The sequence below is a fragment of the Triticum urartu genome, chromosome 4A, assembly GCF_056163025.1.
Source record: "Triticum urartu cultivar PI428250 chromosome 4A, HENAU_Tu73, whole genome shotgun sequence".
Classification (NCBI taxonomy): domain Eukaryota; kingdom Viridiplantae; phylum Streptophyta; class Magnoliopsida; order Poales; family Poaceae; genus Triticum; species Triticum urartu.
This window is the reverse complement of record NC_141876.1, coordinates 5,936,364-5,953,001: the sequence shown is the minus strand read 5'-3', so window position 1 is coordinate 5,953,001 and position 16,638 is coordinate 5,936,364. Positions and strand designations below refer to the sequence as shown.

At 44.5% G+C, this 16,638-nt stretch overlaps 1 protein-coding gene and 1 pseudogene across 1 annotated transcript; both read right to left on the bottom strand.

Annotated features, from left to right (window-relative positions):
- Positions 1–1,982: 1,982 nt before the first annotated feature.
- On the bottom strand, positions 1,983–2,825 carry LOC147974317 (uncharacterized). Its single transcript, XM_087519439.1, has one exon. It carries the CDS (start codon positions 2,820–2,822, stop codon positions 2,061–2,063), a length of 762 nt encoding a protein of 253 aa, XP_087375565.1. The 5' UTR covers positions 2,823–2,825; the 3' UTR covers positions 1,983–2,060.
- A 263-nt stretch (positions 2,826–3,088) lies between these two features.
- On the bottom strand, positions 3,089–5,602 carry LOC147974316 (uncharacterized; annotated as a pseudogene).
- Between the last annotated feature and the right edge of the window lie 11,036 nt (positions 5,603–16,638).

Genomic DNA, 16,638 nt, shown 5'->3' with positions numbered 1-16,638 from the left:
TTAGGGTGGGTTGGGCCGGGACTGTGTTGGGGGTGTAGCTACGGGCTGGGCTATGATAACCAGGTTAAAAGGTCCACTGGTCAAACTCCGTCCGGCGAAAGTCAAAGGGCTAGACCAGACGGTCGTCCGTGTCAGGGTTAGACGGGACGGGGTACCTGGCGGGTAGCAATGCCGCCAAGGGTTGCGGTGGGCCCTCCTACGATTGTGGAAGCATGGTGGCAAGCATAGGCAACCGACACGCGGCTCCGGGGTGTGCCCCCCCCCTCACCGGCGTCGTTGCTGCCATGTCACGGAGGGGGGAAACGACCACACCGGGCCGACACGGAGGGAATCTTGAGGTGGGTTGGGCTATGACGTTATTGGGGGTCTAGCTATGGGCTGGGCTATGACAACCATGTGAAAAGGTCCACCGGTCAAACCCCTTCCAGCGAAAGTAAAAGGGTTAGATCCAACGGTCGTTTGTGTCAGGGTTAGACAGGACGGGGTACCTGGGGGTAGAAATGCCTCCAGGTGTTGCGGTGGGCCCTCCTACGGTTGTGGAATCGTGGTGGCAGGCGCAGGCACCCGTCACGCGGCTCCGGGGTGTGCACCCCCTCACGGGCGTCGCTGCCGCCGTGTCACGAAGGGGGGAAACGGCCACGCCGGGCCGACACGGAGGGAATCTTGGGGTGCGTTGGACCGGGACTGTGTTGGGGGGTGTAGCTATGGGCTAGGCTATGATAATCAGGTGAAAAGGTCCATCGGTAAACTCCGTTCGGAGAAAGTCAATGGGCTAGACCCGGCGGTCGTCTGTGTCAGGGTTAGACGGGACGGGGTACTTGGGGGGGTAGCAATGCCGCCAGGTGTTGCGGTGGGCCTTCCTACGGTTGTGGAAGCATGGTGGCAGGCGCAGGCACCCGACACGCGGCTCCGGGGTGTCCCCCCCCCCTCACGGGCGTCGCTGCCGTCGTGTCACGGAGGGGGGAACCGGCCACGCCGGGCCGACATGGAGGGAATCTTGGGGTGGGTTGGGCCGGGATGGTGTTGGGGGTGTAGCTATGGGCTGGGCTAGGACAATCAGATGAAAAGGTCCACCAGTCAAACCCCGTCCGGCGAAAGTCAAAGGGCTAGATCCGGCGGTCGTCTGTGTCAGGGGTAGACGGGACGGGATACCTGGGGGGGTAGCAATGCTGCCAGTTGTTGCGGTGGGCCCTCCTACGGTTTTGGCAGCATGTTGGCAGGCGCCGGCACGCGGCTCCGGGGTGTGCCCCCCTCACGGGCGTCGCTGCGGGGCACGGCAGCAACAACATCCGTGAGGGGGGCAATCAATATACCATTGGGGTATGTTTTTTGTTTAGATAAGGCACATTTATGTTGAGAAAAAACAGAAAATAATAAATAATATAAATAAAAAAATAAAAAAATATTTTTTAAAAAAAATATTAAAAATAGAGGTATGCCGCCGGCAAGGCCGTCGGCATAGCAGCGCACACAGCCATAGACTGATGACGTGGCAAAGGGCCAGGCCTATGCTGACCAGCGGTCATTGCCGTATCAAGGCAAACAAAATAAAACTCCAAACCAACTTAAGCTTGCAGCACAACCATTTTTGAGCATCTCCTTCTCAGCCTCATTAGCAACACATGTCGAATATTTCAAAATTAGAAGTTTCCATGAACTGTACTGAACAAAACTATGCATCAGTGAGAAGAAAAACACATCACACTCTCATGTACTGTACAGAACAAACACTATGGATCACAACACACTGACAGACTAAAACTCTGTTACGGCAAACAAGATAAAACTTCAGATACTACCATTTTAATCCTCTAACACACCGGCCAACACATTAACTACAGGATTCAGTGAGAATTTTTTTTAGGAAATAGCACTTGGTAATGTACTGAACAAAAACTCCATGTAGTGCATAAAACACCTCACTCTCTTTAAAACTGTACTGAACATAAACTAAATCATGGCAAACTTGTGTTAACCCTGTACTGAACATAAACTCCATGTAGACAATAGGAAACAGCAACTAAATGAAGAATGAAGATAGTACCTCTACATTAAAACATCTACTCATCATCGCTGTCAACATCCATGGCACCTCCTTCGTCTTTGCTGCAATACTCCAGACCTGTATCATCTTGTTCCTCTTCATTGCCACCTTCATACACTTCTGTGTTTTTTTCTTTCATCAAATGAGCAACTACATCAGCTTCAAAAGCAATGCCTTGCTCATCATCTCTATGCAAAGGCTTCTCGGATGTAAGGTCAGAAATAGATATTCTCCTACCCTCCTCATTACAACACTCGTCCTCTTGATATGCAGGACTAGTAAAAGGTACACCCTCAGTTTCACTAATATTGAAGAGATGCCTATGTTCAAATGTTTGCAAAACTTGCCAATTCTTCCCATACTTCGTGTCTAGCAAATAAAAAACCTTTCTAGCCTGCGTAGCCAAAATCAAAGAATCGTCCTTGTACCACATACTTCCAACATTTATGCTTTCGAAAAAACCATCATCTTTAAGCTCGGTCTTCTTTCCATCAAGTTTAAACCAGTCACATTTAAACAAAACAACTGACCTGTCATCCAAGTTGTAGTCTAACTGAATGATCTCTTTCAAGGTTCCATAAAAATTTATGATCTTACGGTCATGTTCACCTTCGGTCATGACTCCACTGTTTTGCATTCTCTTGTTGCTATCACGATCAACAGTGCTAAATCTAATACCATTCACTATGCATGATGAGAATTTCCGGACTCTCCGATCAGGACCACATGCCAAGGCAAAGAGATCTTCGTCTACCTCTTCACCAACCTCATCTTGCATCCTTATCATCTGCAACAACACACGCAAACACATACATTAGAGTCTGTAGTGAAATGTGACAACCAAAAACTAGATGCGAATGAAAACTAACATAGTTCTTGAACCATGTTGGAAATTTTGTTTGAAGCTCCTTATCACTGTCCGGCGCCCCTTTTCTCTTTAACTCATCTCTGAATATTCTGTAAAGTAAAACATATCAATCAAAAAATCACATAAGTACAACACAAACAACATAAGCAAGTTCAGAAGTGACAACATACTCGATATATTTCTTAGCTTGATCACAATTGTTCAACACATACCACACCATCTGATCAAATTCTTTTTCCGCATGTACATATTCATAATCATATCCTGAAGTAAAATTAACTCCATGTCCAAAAACATCAACACCATAGGCTTCTTCATCTAAAAAACCTATGTTTCTTGGGTTCCGATTAAATATTGTTTCAACATCATCCATGTACTTGGAGCAAAATGTCAGGCGCTCATCCGCAACATATGCTTCAGCAATCGAACCTTCTGGTCATGCCCTATTCCTCACATAGCGCTTTAAAGTATATAGCCTTCTTTCAACTGGATACATCCACCAATATTGTACGGGGCCTCGAAGCAATGCCTCTTCAGGTAAATGTACTACAAGGTGCACCATCACATCAAAGAAAGCAGGGGGGATTTTCTCAAGCTTGCACAAAATTATAGGGATTTCTTTCTTCATTTCAGCCAACACATCCCTATTAAGAGTTTTGCTGCATAGTTCCCTGAAAAACTTGCCTAACTCAGCTATTGCTTGATATATATCACTATCCAAAAATCTTCTCATGCCAGCAGGTAAGATTCTTTGCAGAAGAATGTGACAATCATGTGTTTTAAGGCCTTGTACCTTGGTACCATCAGCACTTGTACATCTTGATATGTTGGAAGCAAATCCATCCGGAAACTTTAACTCCCGTAGAAATTGACAAAATGCAACCACTTGTTCTTTGGACAAGGTATATCGTGCCTGAGGCATCACATATGAGTTTCCTTCCTTCCTCAATTTCAACTCCTCTTTAATATTCAAATCTTGGAGATCAATCCTAGCATTCAGTGTGTCCTTTGTCTTCCCCTCTAAGTTCAAAATTGTCCCAATGAGGTTTTCACATATGTTTTTCTCGATGTGCATGACATCAAGATTGTGCCTCGGCTTCAATTTCCCCCAATATTCCAAATCCCACAAACAAACCCTGCAGCTCCAAATTGGTACATGAGCCTTCTTGCTGCCGAAGTCAGAACGTTTCCTTTTCTTACTTTCTTGTTGCCTCCCAGGTCTAACCTTCTCAAATTCTGCTTGCAGCTCTTTCTCAAAGAATTTACCTGGCCGATCATTGCTTTCATGAAGACCAACAAATTCATTATTTCTCCGCAAACGATGTCCCTTTGGAAGGAAACGATAGTGACCAATATACCCAATTTTTTTCTTAGGCGGTAAGAAATAGGGTGTTTGTCACAATGGATACATGCAAAATAGCCTCTTGTGGTACGCCCTGAAAGAGTGCTCAGAGCTGGGTAATCATGAATGCACCATAGAACTGCAGCATGAAGATCAAACATTTTTTCAGTAAGAGCATCATATGTACGCACACCCTCCTAGAGCTCAAGTAATTCTTCTACAAGTGGTTGTAGAAAGACATCAAAGTGCTTTCCAGGTGATTTAGGACCTAGAATTAGCAAAGCCATCATGAAATTTGACTGGTCCATGCATGCCCAAGGTGGAAGGTTGTATGGTATAACAAACACAGGCCACATACTATAGGTTGTGTTAAAGTTTCCAAAAGGATTGAACCCATCAGTGGCAATGCCAAGTCTAATGTTTATGGCATCTTTTGCAAAATCTGGATATTGTTTATCAAAATCTTTCCATGCATCACCGTCAACCGGATGACTCAATTCCTTCTCACTGGGTTGCCTCTTTAGCTTGTGCCATTGTGCTTCTTCTTCTCCTTTTTTGGAAAGAAACATCCTACTCAGCCTAGGCACCAATGGAAAATGCCTCAACACTTTCTGTGGAACCTTCTTTCTAGCAGGGTCTTTCCACCTTGATAGGCCACAACTTGGCAGTTGTCATGATTGGCATATTGCTTCCTGAACAAAATGCAATTATTAAAGCACACATGTATAGAAACATACCCAAGGCCTAATTCCTTCAAAAGGTTCTTAGCTTCCTCGTATGATTTTGGGAGTGTATTAGGTTCAGGGAATGCTTCAGCCAATATCTTCAATATATCAGTAAATGCACTATTTGTGATCCTATGGTATGACTTCAAATGAAGAAGCTTTACCACAAAGGAGAACCTCGAAAACTTGGTACAACCATGATAAAGTTGCTGCTTTGCCTCTTTCATCACGTTCTTCAAAAACGACTCATGCTTAGAAGGATTTTCAGTTTCACTTTCAGCTTGTTCTACTGCTGTGAGTAGGTCTCCAAACATCTCCTCAAATCGATCAGCACCATTGTTACCATCGGCGGTGTCATGCACATGAACAGGTTCTTCAATCACATCAACATCAAAGTCTTCTCCATGATATATCCAACGAGTGTATGTACTTTCCATGCCATACGTCAATATGTGTGTGTTCACAACGGTCTGATGCTGGTGTCTATGATTAAGGCAATTTCTACATGGGCAGAGTATTTTCTCATCCTCGCTGAATTTATCTTGAATGAAGTTCATAAATTCTGTGACACCTTCGATGTACTCACGGGAAAACAATTTACGATGAATCCAGCGTCTATCCATCTTCATTGCAGAAAAAGAATCAAAGATATATCATCACTTCAGAGACATGACTAGAACAACTTACAAGTAATCCCAATATTACAAGGGGCATATGGATCAGAATTATAACTCTAGATAGGCAACATCTTTACTAGCAAAGATGGAAATAACATACAACCATAAGTGAAGACTTATAATGGCCAGATAAATAAAATAGCAACAAGTTATAATAGAGGGAGCTGCCTGTAGACAATCTCTTCTGCACAACAGAACAAACAAAATAACGATAACCAGGTAGTCACAAGTATTAAGGATTTAAGGCAGCATCAGATTTTGGGCATTTTGTACCAATAGAAGCAGCATGTCCTGTACTTAGAGCAGGATTAGATTCTGGGCAAATTCTGCCAACAAAACACCAAGCTTAAGCATGCATAAATCACTTGCAGATTACGCAAGGTAACTGGGATTTTGGATCACATGGTATACAAGATCCGGATATTAAAACACAACACAACCCCAACTTTTAATCTATGCGTACATTTAAATCATTTGGCCAAGCACTGTTATCCTAGATCCCCTATCCAAAAAAAATTCACCTCAATCCATACAACTATACTGGAATAGCAATATTAAGGATGGGAAATCCATCTTAAATTATCTCTGTATATGCATACTTGCTTCACCTCTGCTTGTAAATCACAATATTTAATCAACAAATTCAGTAGGACAGAGATGATTTCTGTAGAAGACATACCGCTCGCTCCTAGTTGACGTTGATGTGGGGAAGAACGGGGGAGTGTCCGGTGCAGCAATGGCGGGCGGCGGCTGCTTGTCAGTGCGGCAATGGCGGGCTGCGGCTAGATCGTGGCGCGGCAATGCCTGGCGGAGGCTGGCTCGTCGGCGCAGCAAGGGCGGGCGGCGGCGAGGCGAGAGGCCTACGGGATCCTGAAGATGACGCCGAGACAGACCACCCCGCCGGACCACCCTCGCCCGGGCAGCCGTCGGTGGCACTGGCGGTGCCGCGGCGACGACCCTCGATCTGGACGGCGACGGACTAAATCGATAATTTGTTTTTTTTACTGTCATGTGGGGCATACAATGGCACCCACGCATCCTCACTGTTTTGTTTTTTGGAAAAACATGTATGGTCCAACCGACATGTGGGCCAAAGAAGGGGCATCTACGCCACATCAGCATGAGCATAATCCATGACGGTCTGGATGGTGTATATGGAAAAAAATTGTAGGCCCGACTAAGCCCACTTGTTCGATTCATGACAGTTTCTGTGACGGTAGCCCGACGTCCGTCATCAAGGGCCTGCTGTTTTTCGGCCCACATGCGGCTTACTAGTCGGTGACAGTATGGGTGACGGATGAGTGTAAACTGCCATAATCGGTGACGGATATAGGATCGTCAAAAAAATCCGTCATGGATTAACAGATTTCTTGTAGTGGGCCACCACCCATTCCCCATATCCCCCTTCCCCCCGACCCACACCCGCGCCGCCGCCGGATCCTCTGCTCCGCCCGCCGCTGCCCTTCAGCTCGAGTCGCTGCTGCCGCCCTTTCCTCGCCCTGCTCCGCCGCCTCCTTCCCGTGCTCTGGGCCGCCGCCGCCCTTCGCTCGCTACTCGCCGTAGCCGCCCCACCCGCGCTCCGCCCCGGCCTCGTCGTCTCGGCCCGCGCCGCCGCCGCCTTTCCCTTGCCGCAGAGGGGTGCGTGGACTCCTCCCCGGCCATCCCTCGGCCGCGCCCTTGTCGAGCTCGGTCTAGCCGGACCTCTCTGAGCCCACTCCTCCCTCACCACGTCCCAACCGTCGCTCCGGCCGGTGGCTAGGCTACACTGTCTCTCCTCTGCCGCTGCTTCGGCCGGCCTAGCCCGAGCTTCCCTCTGCCTCCCGCTCCATGCATGCCCTCCCCCCCCCCCCGAGCCGGACCTCCCCCACGGTGAGCTCCTTCCCTCCCTCTTTGAAGCAATTTTTTGTTAATTTAGTTAGATGATAGATGGATGGATGCATTATGTATGATGATAGATGGTTAGATGGATGGATGCATGCATTATGTATGATGATAGTTAGATGGTAGATGATTTGAGGATAGTTAGAAATGTGAGAAATGCAAGAAATGCAAAAAAAATTAGATGATAGATGATGATGTTGGTGATGATAGATTATGATGTTGATGATAGATGATAATGTTTTTTTATGCCTTGATAATTTTTAGATGATGATGATGATAGATTTCCATTTTTTGCAGAAGAGATGATAAATGATGATGATTGTTGGATCATGATAAATGATGATGATGATTTTTTATGCTTCGATGATGATGATGATGATGATGATATTGTGATGTTCTTAAATTTTGTCACAGTGCAGGTTATCTGGTGTTCCATCTCGATGGAGTGATCGTCATAGGAGCTCTTGGACCCTGATTGTCCCTCCGATGTTCGACTACTTCCTGTATAGCCGAGGGTGAGCTACGAATCATGTCACTAGATTTCATTCACAAGTCAAGTCGTGTAACCGAGGCGCCTCCCGTCCAAAAGGGTTGCATCGATAAATATGCATTCAATTACATATTTATCACTGTAGCTCTTTCGGATTGTCCAGTGTTTTCCACGGACAGCCCGAGGATGTGCAGATTGGGTATGTTCTCCATTTTCTACCCCGTTCCGAGACAGGATTTCGGCGGCGCCTCCCCATTGTTCTCCGGAGCACATTCTCTCGGCTACTTGCCGATACGTGTATCTAGAGAATAGTGGGGAGGTGCTGCCGAAATTTTGTCTCGAAACGGGGTAGAATGGAGAACGTACTCAATCTACACATCCTCGGGTGGGATTAGGACCCATCTTTACCTATTAGAGATGTAGGTGGATTCAACATGGTAGAAAATGAAAATTTGATGTGATTAGTTTAAGTGGATCCTTAATTATGTTGTGTGGCATGGAAAAAAGCAGAGGATGGCATATAATCAGTGGATGTACAGTGGTTTTTGTTAGGTTTCGTAGTAATTTAAAAAAATTCCTACGCACACGCAAGATCATGGTGATGCATAGCAACGAGAGGGGGAGAGTGTGATCTACGTACCCTTGTAGATCGACAACGGAAGCGTTAACTTGGTTGATGTAGTCGTACGTCTCCACGGCCCGACCGATCAAGCACCGAAACTACGGCACCTCCGAGTTCTAGCACACGTTCAGCTCGATGACGATCCTCGGACTCCGATCCAGCAAAGTGTCGGGGAAGAGTTCCGTCAGCACGACGGCGTGGTGACGATCTTGATGTACTAATGTCGCAGGGCTTCGCCTAAGCACCGCTACAATATGACCGAGGTGGAATATGGTGGAGGGGGGCACCGCACATGGCTAAGGAACGATCACGAAGATCAACTTGTGTCTATGGGGTGCCCCTTGCCTCAGTATATAAAGGATGGAGGAGGAGGAGGCCGGCCAAGGCAATTGGTGCGGCCAGGATGTGGAGTCCTACTAGGACTCCAAGTCCTAGTAGGAGCCCACCAAGAGGGGAGGAAGGGAGAAGGAAGTGGAGGAGAAGGAGAGGTGGTCGGCCCCCTTTTCCCTAGTCCAATTCGGACCAGAGGGGAGGGGGGCGCAGCAGCCCCTTGGCCCTTTCTCCTCTTCCCACTAAAGCCCATCAAGACCCATTGCTTCTCCCGTAACTACCCGGTACTCCGAAAAATACCCGAATCACTCGGAACCTTTCCAATGTCCGAATATAGTCGTCCAATATATCGATCTTTACGTCTCGACCATTTCGAGACTCCTCGTCATGTCCCCGATCTCATCCGGGACTCCTAACTCCTTCGGTACATCAAAACTCATAAACTCATAATATAACTGTCATCAAAACCTTAAGCGTGCGGACCCTACGGGTTCAAGAACAATGTAGACATGACCGAGACACGTCTCCAGTCAATAACCAATAGCGGGACCTGGATGCCCATATTGGCTCCTACATATTCTACGAAGATCTTTATCGGTCAGACCGCATAACAACATACGTTGTTCCCTTTGTCATCGGTATGTTACTTGCCCGAGATTCGATCATCGGTATCCAATACCTAGTTCAATCTCGTTACCGGCAAGTCTCTTTACTCGTTCTGTAATACATCATCCCGCAACTAACTCATTAGTTGCAATGCTTGCAAGGCTTAAGTGATGTGCATTACCGAGAGGGCCCAGAGATACCTCTCCGACAACCGGAGTGACAAATCCTAATCTCAAAATACGCCAACCCAACATGTACCTTTGGAGACACCTGTAGAGCTCCTTTATAATCACCCAGTTACGTTGTGACGTTTGGTAGCACACAAAGTGTTCCTCCGGCAAACGGGAGTTGCATAATCTCATAGTCATAGGAACATGTATAAGTCATGAAGAAAGCAATAGCAACATACTAAACGATCGGGTGCTAAGCTAATGGAATGGGTCATGTCAATCAAATCATTCAACTAATGATGTGATCCCGTTAATCAAATAACAACTCTTTGTCCATGGTTAGGAAACATAACCATCTTTGATTAACGAGCTAGTCAAGTAGAGGCATACTAGTGACACTCTGTTTGTCTATGTATTCACACATGTATTATGTTTCCGATTAATACAATTCTAGCATGAATAATAAACATTTATCAAGAAATAAGGAAATAAATAATAACTTTATTATTGCCTCTAGGGCATATTTCCTTCAGTCTCCCACTTGCACTAGAGTCAATAATCTAGTTCACATCGCCGTGTGATTTAACAGCAATAGTTCACATCACCATGTGATTAACACCCATAGTCCACATCGATATGTGACCAACACCCAAAGGGTACTAATGCGTGATCATGTTTTGCTTGTGAGATAATTTTAGTCACCGGGTCTGTTATATTCAGATCCGTAAGTATTTTGCAAATATTTATGTCAACAATGCTCTGCACGGAGCTACTCTAGCTAATTGCTCCCACTTTCAATATGTATCTAGATTGAGACTTAGATTCATCTAGATTAGTGTCAAAACTTGCATCGACGTAACCCTTTACGACGAACCTTTTGTCACTTCCATAATCGAGAAACATATCCTTATTCCACTAAGGATAATTTTGACCGTTGTCCAGTGATCTACTCCTAGATCACTATTGTACTCCCTTGCCAAACTCAGTGGTAGGGTATACAATAGATCTGGTACACAGCATGGCATACTTTATAAAACCTATGGCTGAGGCATAGGGAATGACTTTCATTCTCTTTCTATCTTCTGCCGTGGTTGGTCTTTGAGTCTTACTCAATTTCACACCTTGTAACATAGGCAAGAACTCATTCTTTGACTGTTCCATTTTGAACTACTTCAAAATCTTGTCAAGGTATGTACTCATTGAAAAAAAACTTATCAAGCGTCTTGATCTATCTCTATAGATATTGATGCTCAATATGTAAGCAGCTTCACCGAGGTCTTTCTTTGAAAAATTCCTTTCAAACACTCCTTTATGCTTTGCAGAATAATTCTACATTATTTCCGATCAACAATATGTCATTCACATATACTTATCAGAAATGCTGTAGTGCTCCCACTCACTTTCTTGTAAATACAGGCTTCACCGCAAGTCTGTATAAAACTATATGCTTTGATCAACTTATCAAAGCGTCTATTCCAACTCCGAGATTCTTGCACCAGTCCATAGATGGATCGCTGGAGCTTGCTTATTTTTTTAACACCTTTAGGATTGACAAAACCTTTTGGTTGCATCATATAGAACTCTTACTTTAAGAAATCCATTAAGGATTGCAGTTTTGTTATCCATTTGCTGGATTTCATAAAATGCGGCAATTGCTAACATGATTTGGACAGACTTTTAAGCATCGATACGAGTGAGAAAATCTCATCGTAGTCAACACCTTGAACTTTGTCGAAAACCTTTTGCGACAATTCTAGCTTTATAGATAGTAACACTACTATCAGCGTCCGTCTTCCTCTTGAAGATCCATTTATTTTCTATGGCTTGCCGATCATCGGGAAAATCCATCAAAGTCCATACTTTGTTCTCATACATGGATCATATCTCAGATTTCATGGCCTCAAACCATTTCGCGGAATCTGGGCTCATCATCGCTTCCTCATAGTTCGCAAGTTCGTCATGGTCTAGTAACATGACTTCCAGAACAGGATTACCGTACCACTCTGGTGCGGATCTCACTCTGGTTTACCTACGAGATTCGGTAGTGACTTGATCTGAAGTTACATGATCATCATCATTAGCTTCCTTACTAATTGGTGTAGGTGTCACAGGAACAGATTTCTGTGACGAACTACTTTCCAATAAGGGAGCAGGTACAGTTACCTCATCAAGTTCTACTTTCCTCCCACTCACTTCTTTCGAGAGAAACTCCTTCTCTAGAAAAACTCCGAATTTAGCAACAAAAGTCTTGCCTTCGGATTTGTGATAGAAGGTGTACCCAATAGTCTCCTTTGGGTATCCTATGAAGACATATTTCTTCGATTTGGGTTTGAGCTTATTAGGATGAAACTTTTTCATATAAGCATCACAACCCCAAACTTTAAGAAACGACAACTTTGGTTTCTTGCCAAACCACAGTTCAGATTGTGTCATCTCAACGGACTTAGATGGTGCCCTATTTAACGTGAATGCAGCTGTCTCTAATGCATAACCCCAAAACGATAGTGGTAGATCGGTAAGAGACATCATAGATTGCACCATATCTAATAAAGTACGGTTATGACATTCAGACACACCATTATGCTGTGGTGTTCCATGTGGCATGAGTTTGTGAAACTATTCCACATTGTTTTAATTGAAGACCAAACTCGTAACTCAAATATTTGTCTCCGCTATCAGATCATAGAAACTTTATTTTCTTGTTACGATGATTTTCCACTTCACTCTAAAATTCTTTGAACTTCTCAAATGTTTCAGACTTATGTTTCATCAAGTAGATATACCCATATCTGCTCAAATCATCTGTGAAGTTCAGAAAATAACGATACTTGCCGTGAGCCTTAACACTCATCGGACTGCATACATCAGTATGTATTATTTCCAATAAGTCAGTTGCTCGCTCCGGAGAACGGAGTCTTAGTCATCTTGCCCATGAGGCATGGTTCGCAAGCATCAAGTGATTCATAATCAAGTGATTCCAAAATCCCATCAGCATGGAGTTTCTTCATGCGCTTTACACCAATATGACCTAAACGGCAGTGCTACAAATAAGTTGCACTATCATTATTAACTTTGCATCTTTTGGTTTCAATATTATGATTATGTGTATCACTATGATCGAGATCCAATGAACTATTTTCATTGGGTGTGTAACCATATAAGGTTTTATTCATGTAAACAGAACAACAATTTATTCTCTTACTTAAATGAATAACCGTATTACAATAAACATGATCAAATCATATTCATGCTTAACACAAACACCAAATAACACTTATTCAGGTTCAACACTAATCCCGAAAGTATAGGGAGTGTGCGATGATGATCATATCAATCTTGGAACCACTTCCAACACACATCGTCACTTCACCCTTAACTAGTCTCTGTTTATTCTGCAACTCCTGTTTCGAGTTACTAATCTTAGCAACTGAACTAGTATCAAATACTGCGGGGTTGCTATAAACACTAGTAAAGTACACATCAATAACATGTATATCAAATATACTTATGTTCACTTTGCCATCCTTCTTATTTGCCAATCACTTGGGGTAGTTCCGCTTCCAGTGACCAGTCCCTTTGCAGTAGAAACACTTAGTCTCAGGCTTAGGACCAGACTTGGGCTTCTTCTCTTGAGCAACAACTTGCTTGCTGTTCTTATTGAAGTTCCCCTTCTTCCCTCTGCCATTTTCTTGAAACTAGTGGTCTTGTCTACCATCAACACTTGATGTTTTTCTCGATTTCTACCTTCGTCAATTTCCGCATTACGAAGAGCTTGGGAATCATTTCCGTTATCCCTTGCATATCATAGTTCATCACGAAGTTCTACTAACTTGGTGATGGTGACTAGAGAATTATGTCAATCACTATCTTATCTGGAAGATTAACTCCCACTTGATTCAAGCGATTGTAGTACTCAGACAATCTGGGCACATGCTCACTAGTTGAGCGATTCTCCTCCATCTTTTAGCTATAGAACTTGTTGGAGACTTCATATCTCTCAACATGGGTATTTGCTTGAAATATTAACTTCAACTCCTGGAACATCTCATATGGTCCATGACGTCCAAAACGTCTTTGAAGTCCCAATTCTAAGCCATTAAACATGGTGCACTAAACTATCAAGCAGTCATCATATTGAGCTAGCCAAACGTTCATAACGTCTGCATCTGCTCTTGCAATAGGTCTGTCACCTAGCGGTGCATCAAGGACATAATTCTTCTGTGCAGCAATGAGGATAAACCTCAGATCACGGATCCAATCCGCATCATTGCTACTAACATCTTTCAACACAATTTTCTCTAGGAACATATCAAAATAAACACAGGGAAGCAACAACGCGAGCTATTGATCTACAACATAATTTGCAAAATACTACCAGGACTAAGTTCATGATAAATTTAAGTTCAATTAATCATATTACTTAAGAACTCCCACTTAGATAGACATCCCTCTAATCCTCTAAGTGATCACGTCATCCAAATCAACTAAACCATGTCCGATCATCACGTGAGATGGAGCAGTTTCATTGGTGAACATCACTATGTTGATCATATATACTATATGATTCACGCTCGACCTTTCGGTCTCCGTGTTCCGAGGCCATATCTGTATATGCTTGGCTCGTCAAGTATAACCTGAGTATTCCGCGTGTGCAACTGTTTTGCACCCGTTGTATTTGAACGTAGAGCCTATCACACCCGATCATCACGTGGTGTCTCAGCACGAAGAACTTTCGCAACAGTGCATACTCAGGGAGAACACTTCTTGATAATTAGTGAGAGATCATCTTAAAATGCTACCGTTAAACTAAGAAAAAATAAGATGTATAAAAGATAAACATCATATGCAATCAAAATATGTGACATGATATGGCCATCATCATCTTGCTTCTTTGATCTCCATCTCCAAAGTACTGTCATGATCTATATCGTCACCGGCATGACACCATGATCTCCATCATCTTGATCTATATCAATGTGTCGTCACGTGGTCGTCTCGCCAACAATTGCTCTTGCAACTATTGCTATCGCATAGCGATAAAGTAAAGCAATTATTGGATGCTTGCATCTTATGCAATAGATAGACAACCATAAGGATTTTGCCAGTTGCCGATAACTTCAACAAAACATGATCATCTCATACAACAACTTATATCTCATCACGTCTTGACCATATCACATCACAACATGCCCTGCAAAAACAAGTTAGACGTCCTCTACTTTGTTGTTGCATGTTTTACGTGGCTGCTACGGGCTTAAGCAAGAACCAATCTTACCTACGCATCAAAACCACAATGATAGTTTGTCAAGTTGGTGCTGTTTTAACCTTCGCAAGGACCGGGCGTAGCCACACTTGGTTCAACTAAAGTTGGAGAAACTGTCACCCGCAAGCCACCTATGTGCAAAGCACGTCGGGAGAACCGGTCTCGCGTAAGCGTACGCGTAATGTCGGTCCGGGCCGCTTCGTCCAACAATACCGCCGAACCAAAATATGACATGCTGGTAAGCAGTATGACTTATATCGCCCACAACTCACTTGTGTTCTACTCGTGCATATAACACCAACATATAACACCTAGGCTCTGATACCACTGTTAGGTTTCGTAGTAATTTCAAAAAAATTCCTACGCACACGCAAGATCATGGTGATGCATAGCAACGAGAGGGGGAGAGTGTGATCTACGTACCCTTGTAGATCGACAACGGAAGCGTTAACTTGGTTGATGTAGTCGTACGTCTCCACGGCCCGACCGATCAAGCACCGAAACTACGGCACCTCCGAGTTCTAGCACATGTTCAGCTCGATGACGATCCCCAGACTCTAATCCAGCAAAGTGTCGGGGAAGAGTTCCATCAGCACGACGGCGTGGTGACGATCTTGATGTACTACTATCGCAGGGCTTCGCCTAAGCACCGCTACAATATGACCGAGGTGGAATATGGTGGAGGGGGGCACCGCACACGGCTAAGGAACGATCACGAAGATCAACTTGTGTCTATGGGGTGCCCCTTGCCTCAGTATATAAAGGATGGAGGAGGAGGAGGCCGGCCAAGGCAATTGGTGCGGCCAGGATGTGAAGTCCTACTAGGACTCCAAGTCCTAGTAGGAGCCCACCAAGAGGGGAGGAAGGGAGAAGGAAGTGGAGGAGAAGGAGAGGTGGCCGGCCCCCTTTTCCCTAGTCCAATTCGGACCAGACGGGAGGGGGGGCGCAGCAGCCCCTTGGCCCTTTCTCCTCTTCCCACTAAAGCCCATCAAGGCTCATTGCTTCTCCCGTAACTACCCGGTACTCCGAAAAATACCCGAATCACTCGGAACCTTTCCGATGTCCGAATATAGTCGTCCAATATATCGATCTTTACGTCTCGACCATTTCGAGACTCCTCGTCATGTCCCCGATCTCATCTGGGACTCCTAACTCCTTCGGTACATCAAAACTCATAAACTCATAATATAACTGTCATCGAAACCTTAAGCGTGCGGACCCTACGGGTTCGAGAACAATGTAGACATGACCGAGACACGTCTCCGGTCAATAACCAATAGCGGGACCTGGATGCCCATATTGGCTCCTACATATTCTACGAAGATCTTTATCGGTCAGACCGCATAACAACATACGTTGTTCCCTTTGTCATCGGTATGTTACTTGCCTGAGATTCGATCGTCGGTATCCAATACCTAGTTCAATCTCGTTACCGGCAAGTCTCTTTACTCGTTCTGTAATACATCATCCCGCAACTAACTCATTAGTTGCAATGCTTGCAAGGCTTAAGTGATGTGCATTACCGAGAGGGCCCAGAGATACCTCTCCGACAATCGGAGTGACAAATCCTAATCTCGAAATACGCCAACCCAACATGTACCTTTGGAGACACCTGTAGAG

Bases quoted from the DNA above. Each gene is read 5' to 3' on its own strand.
- LOC147974317 (XM_087519439.1), bottom strand. From the start codon at position 2,822: ATGCAAGATGAGGTTGGTGAAGAGGTAGACGAAGATCTCTTTGCCTTG.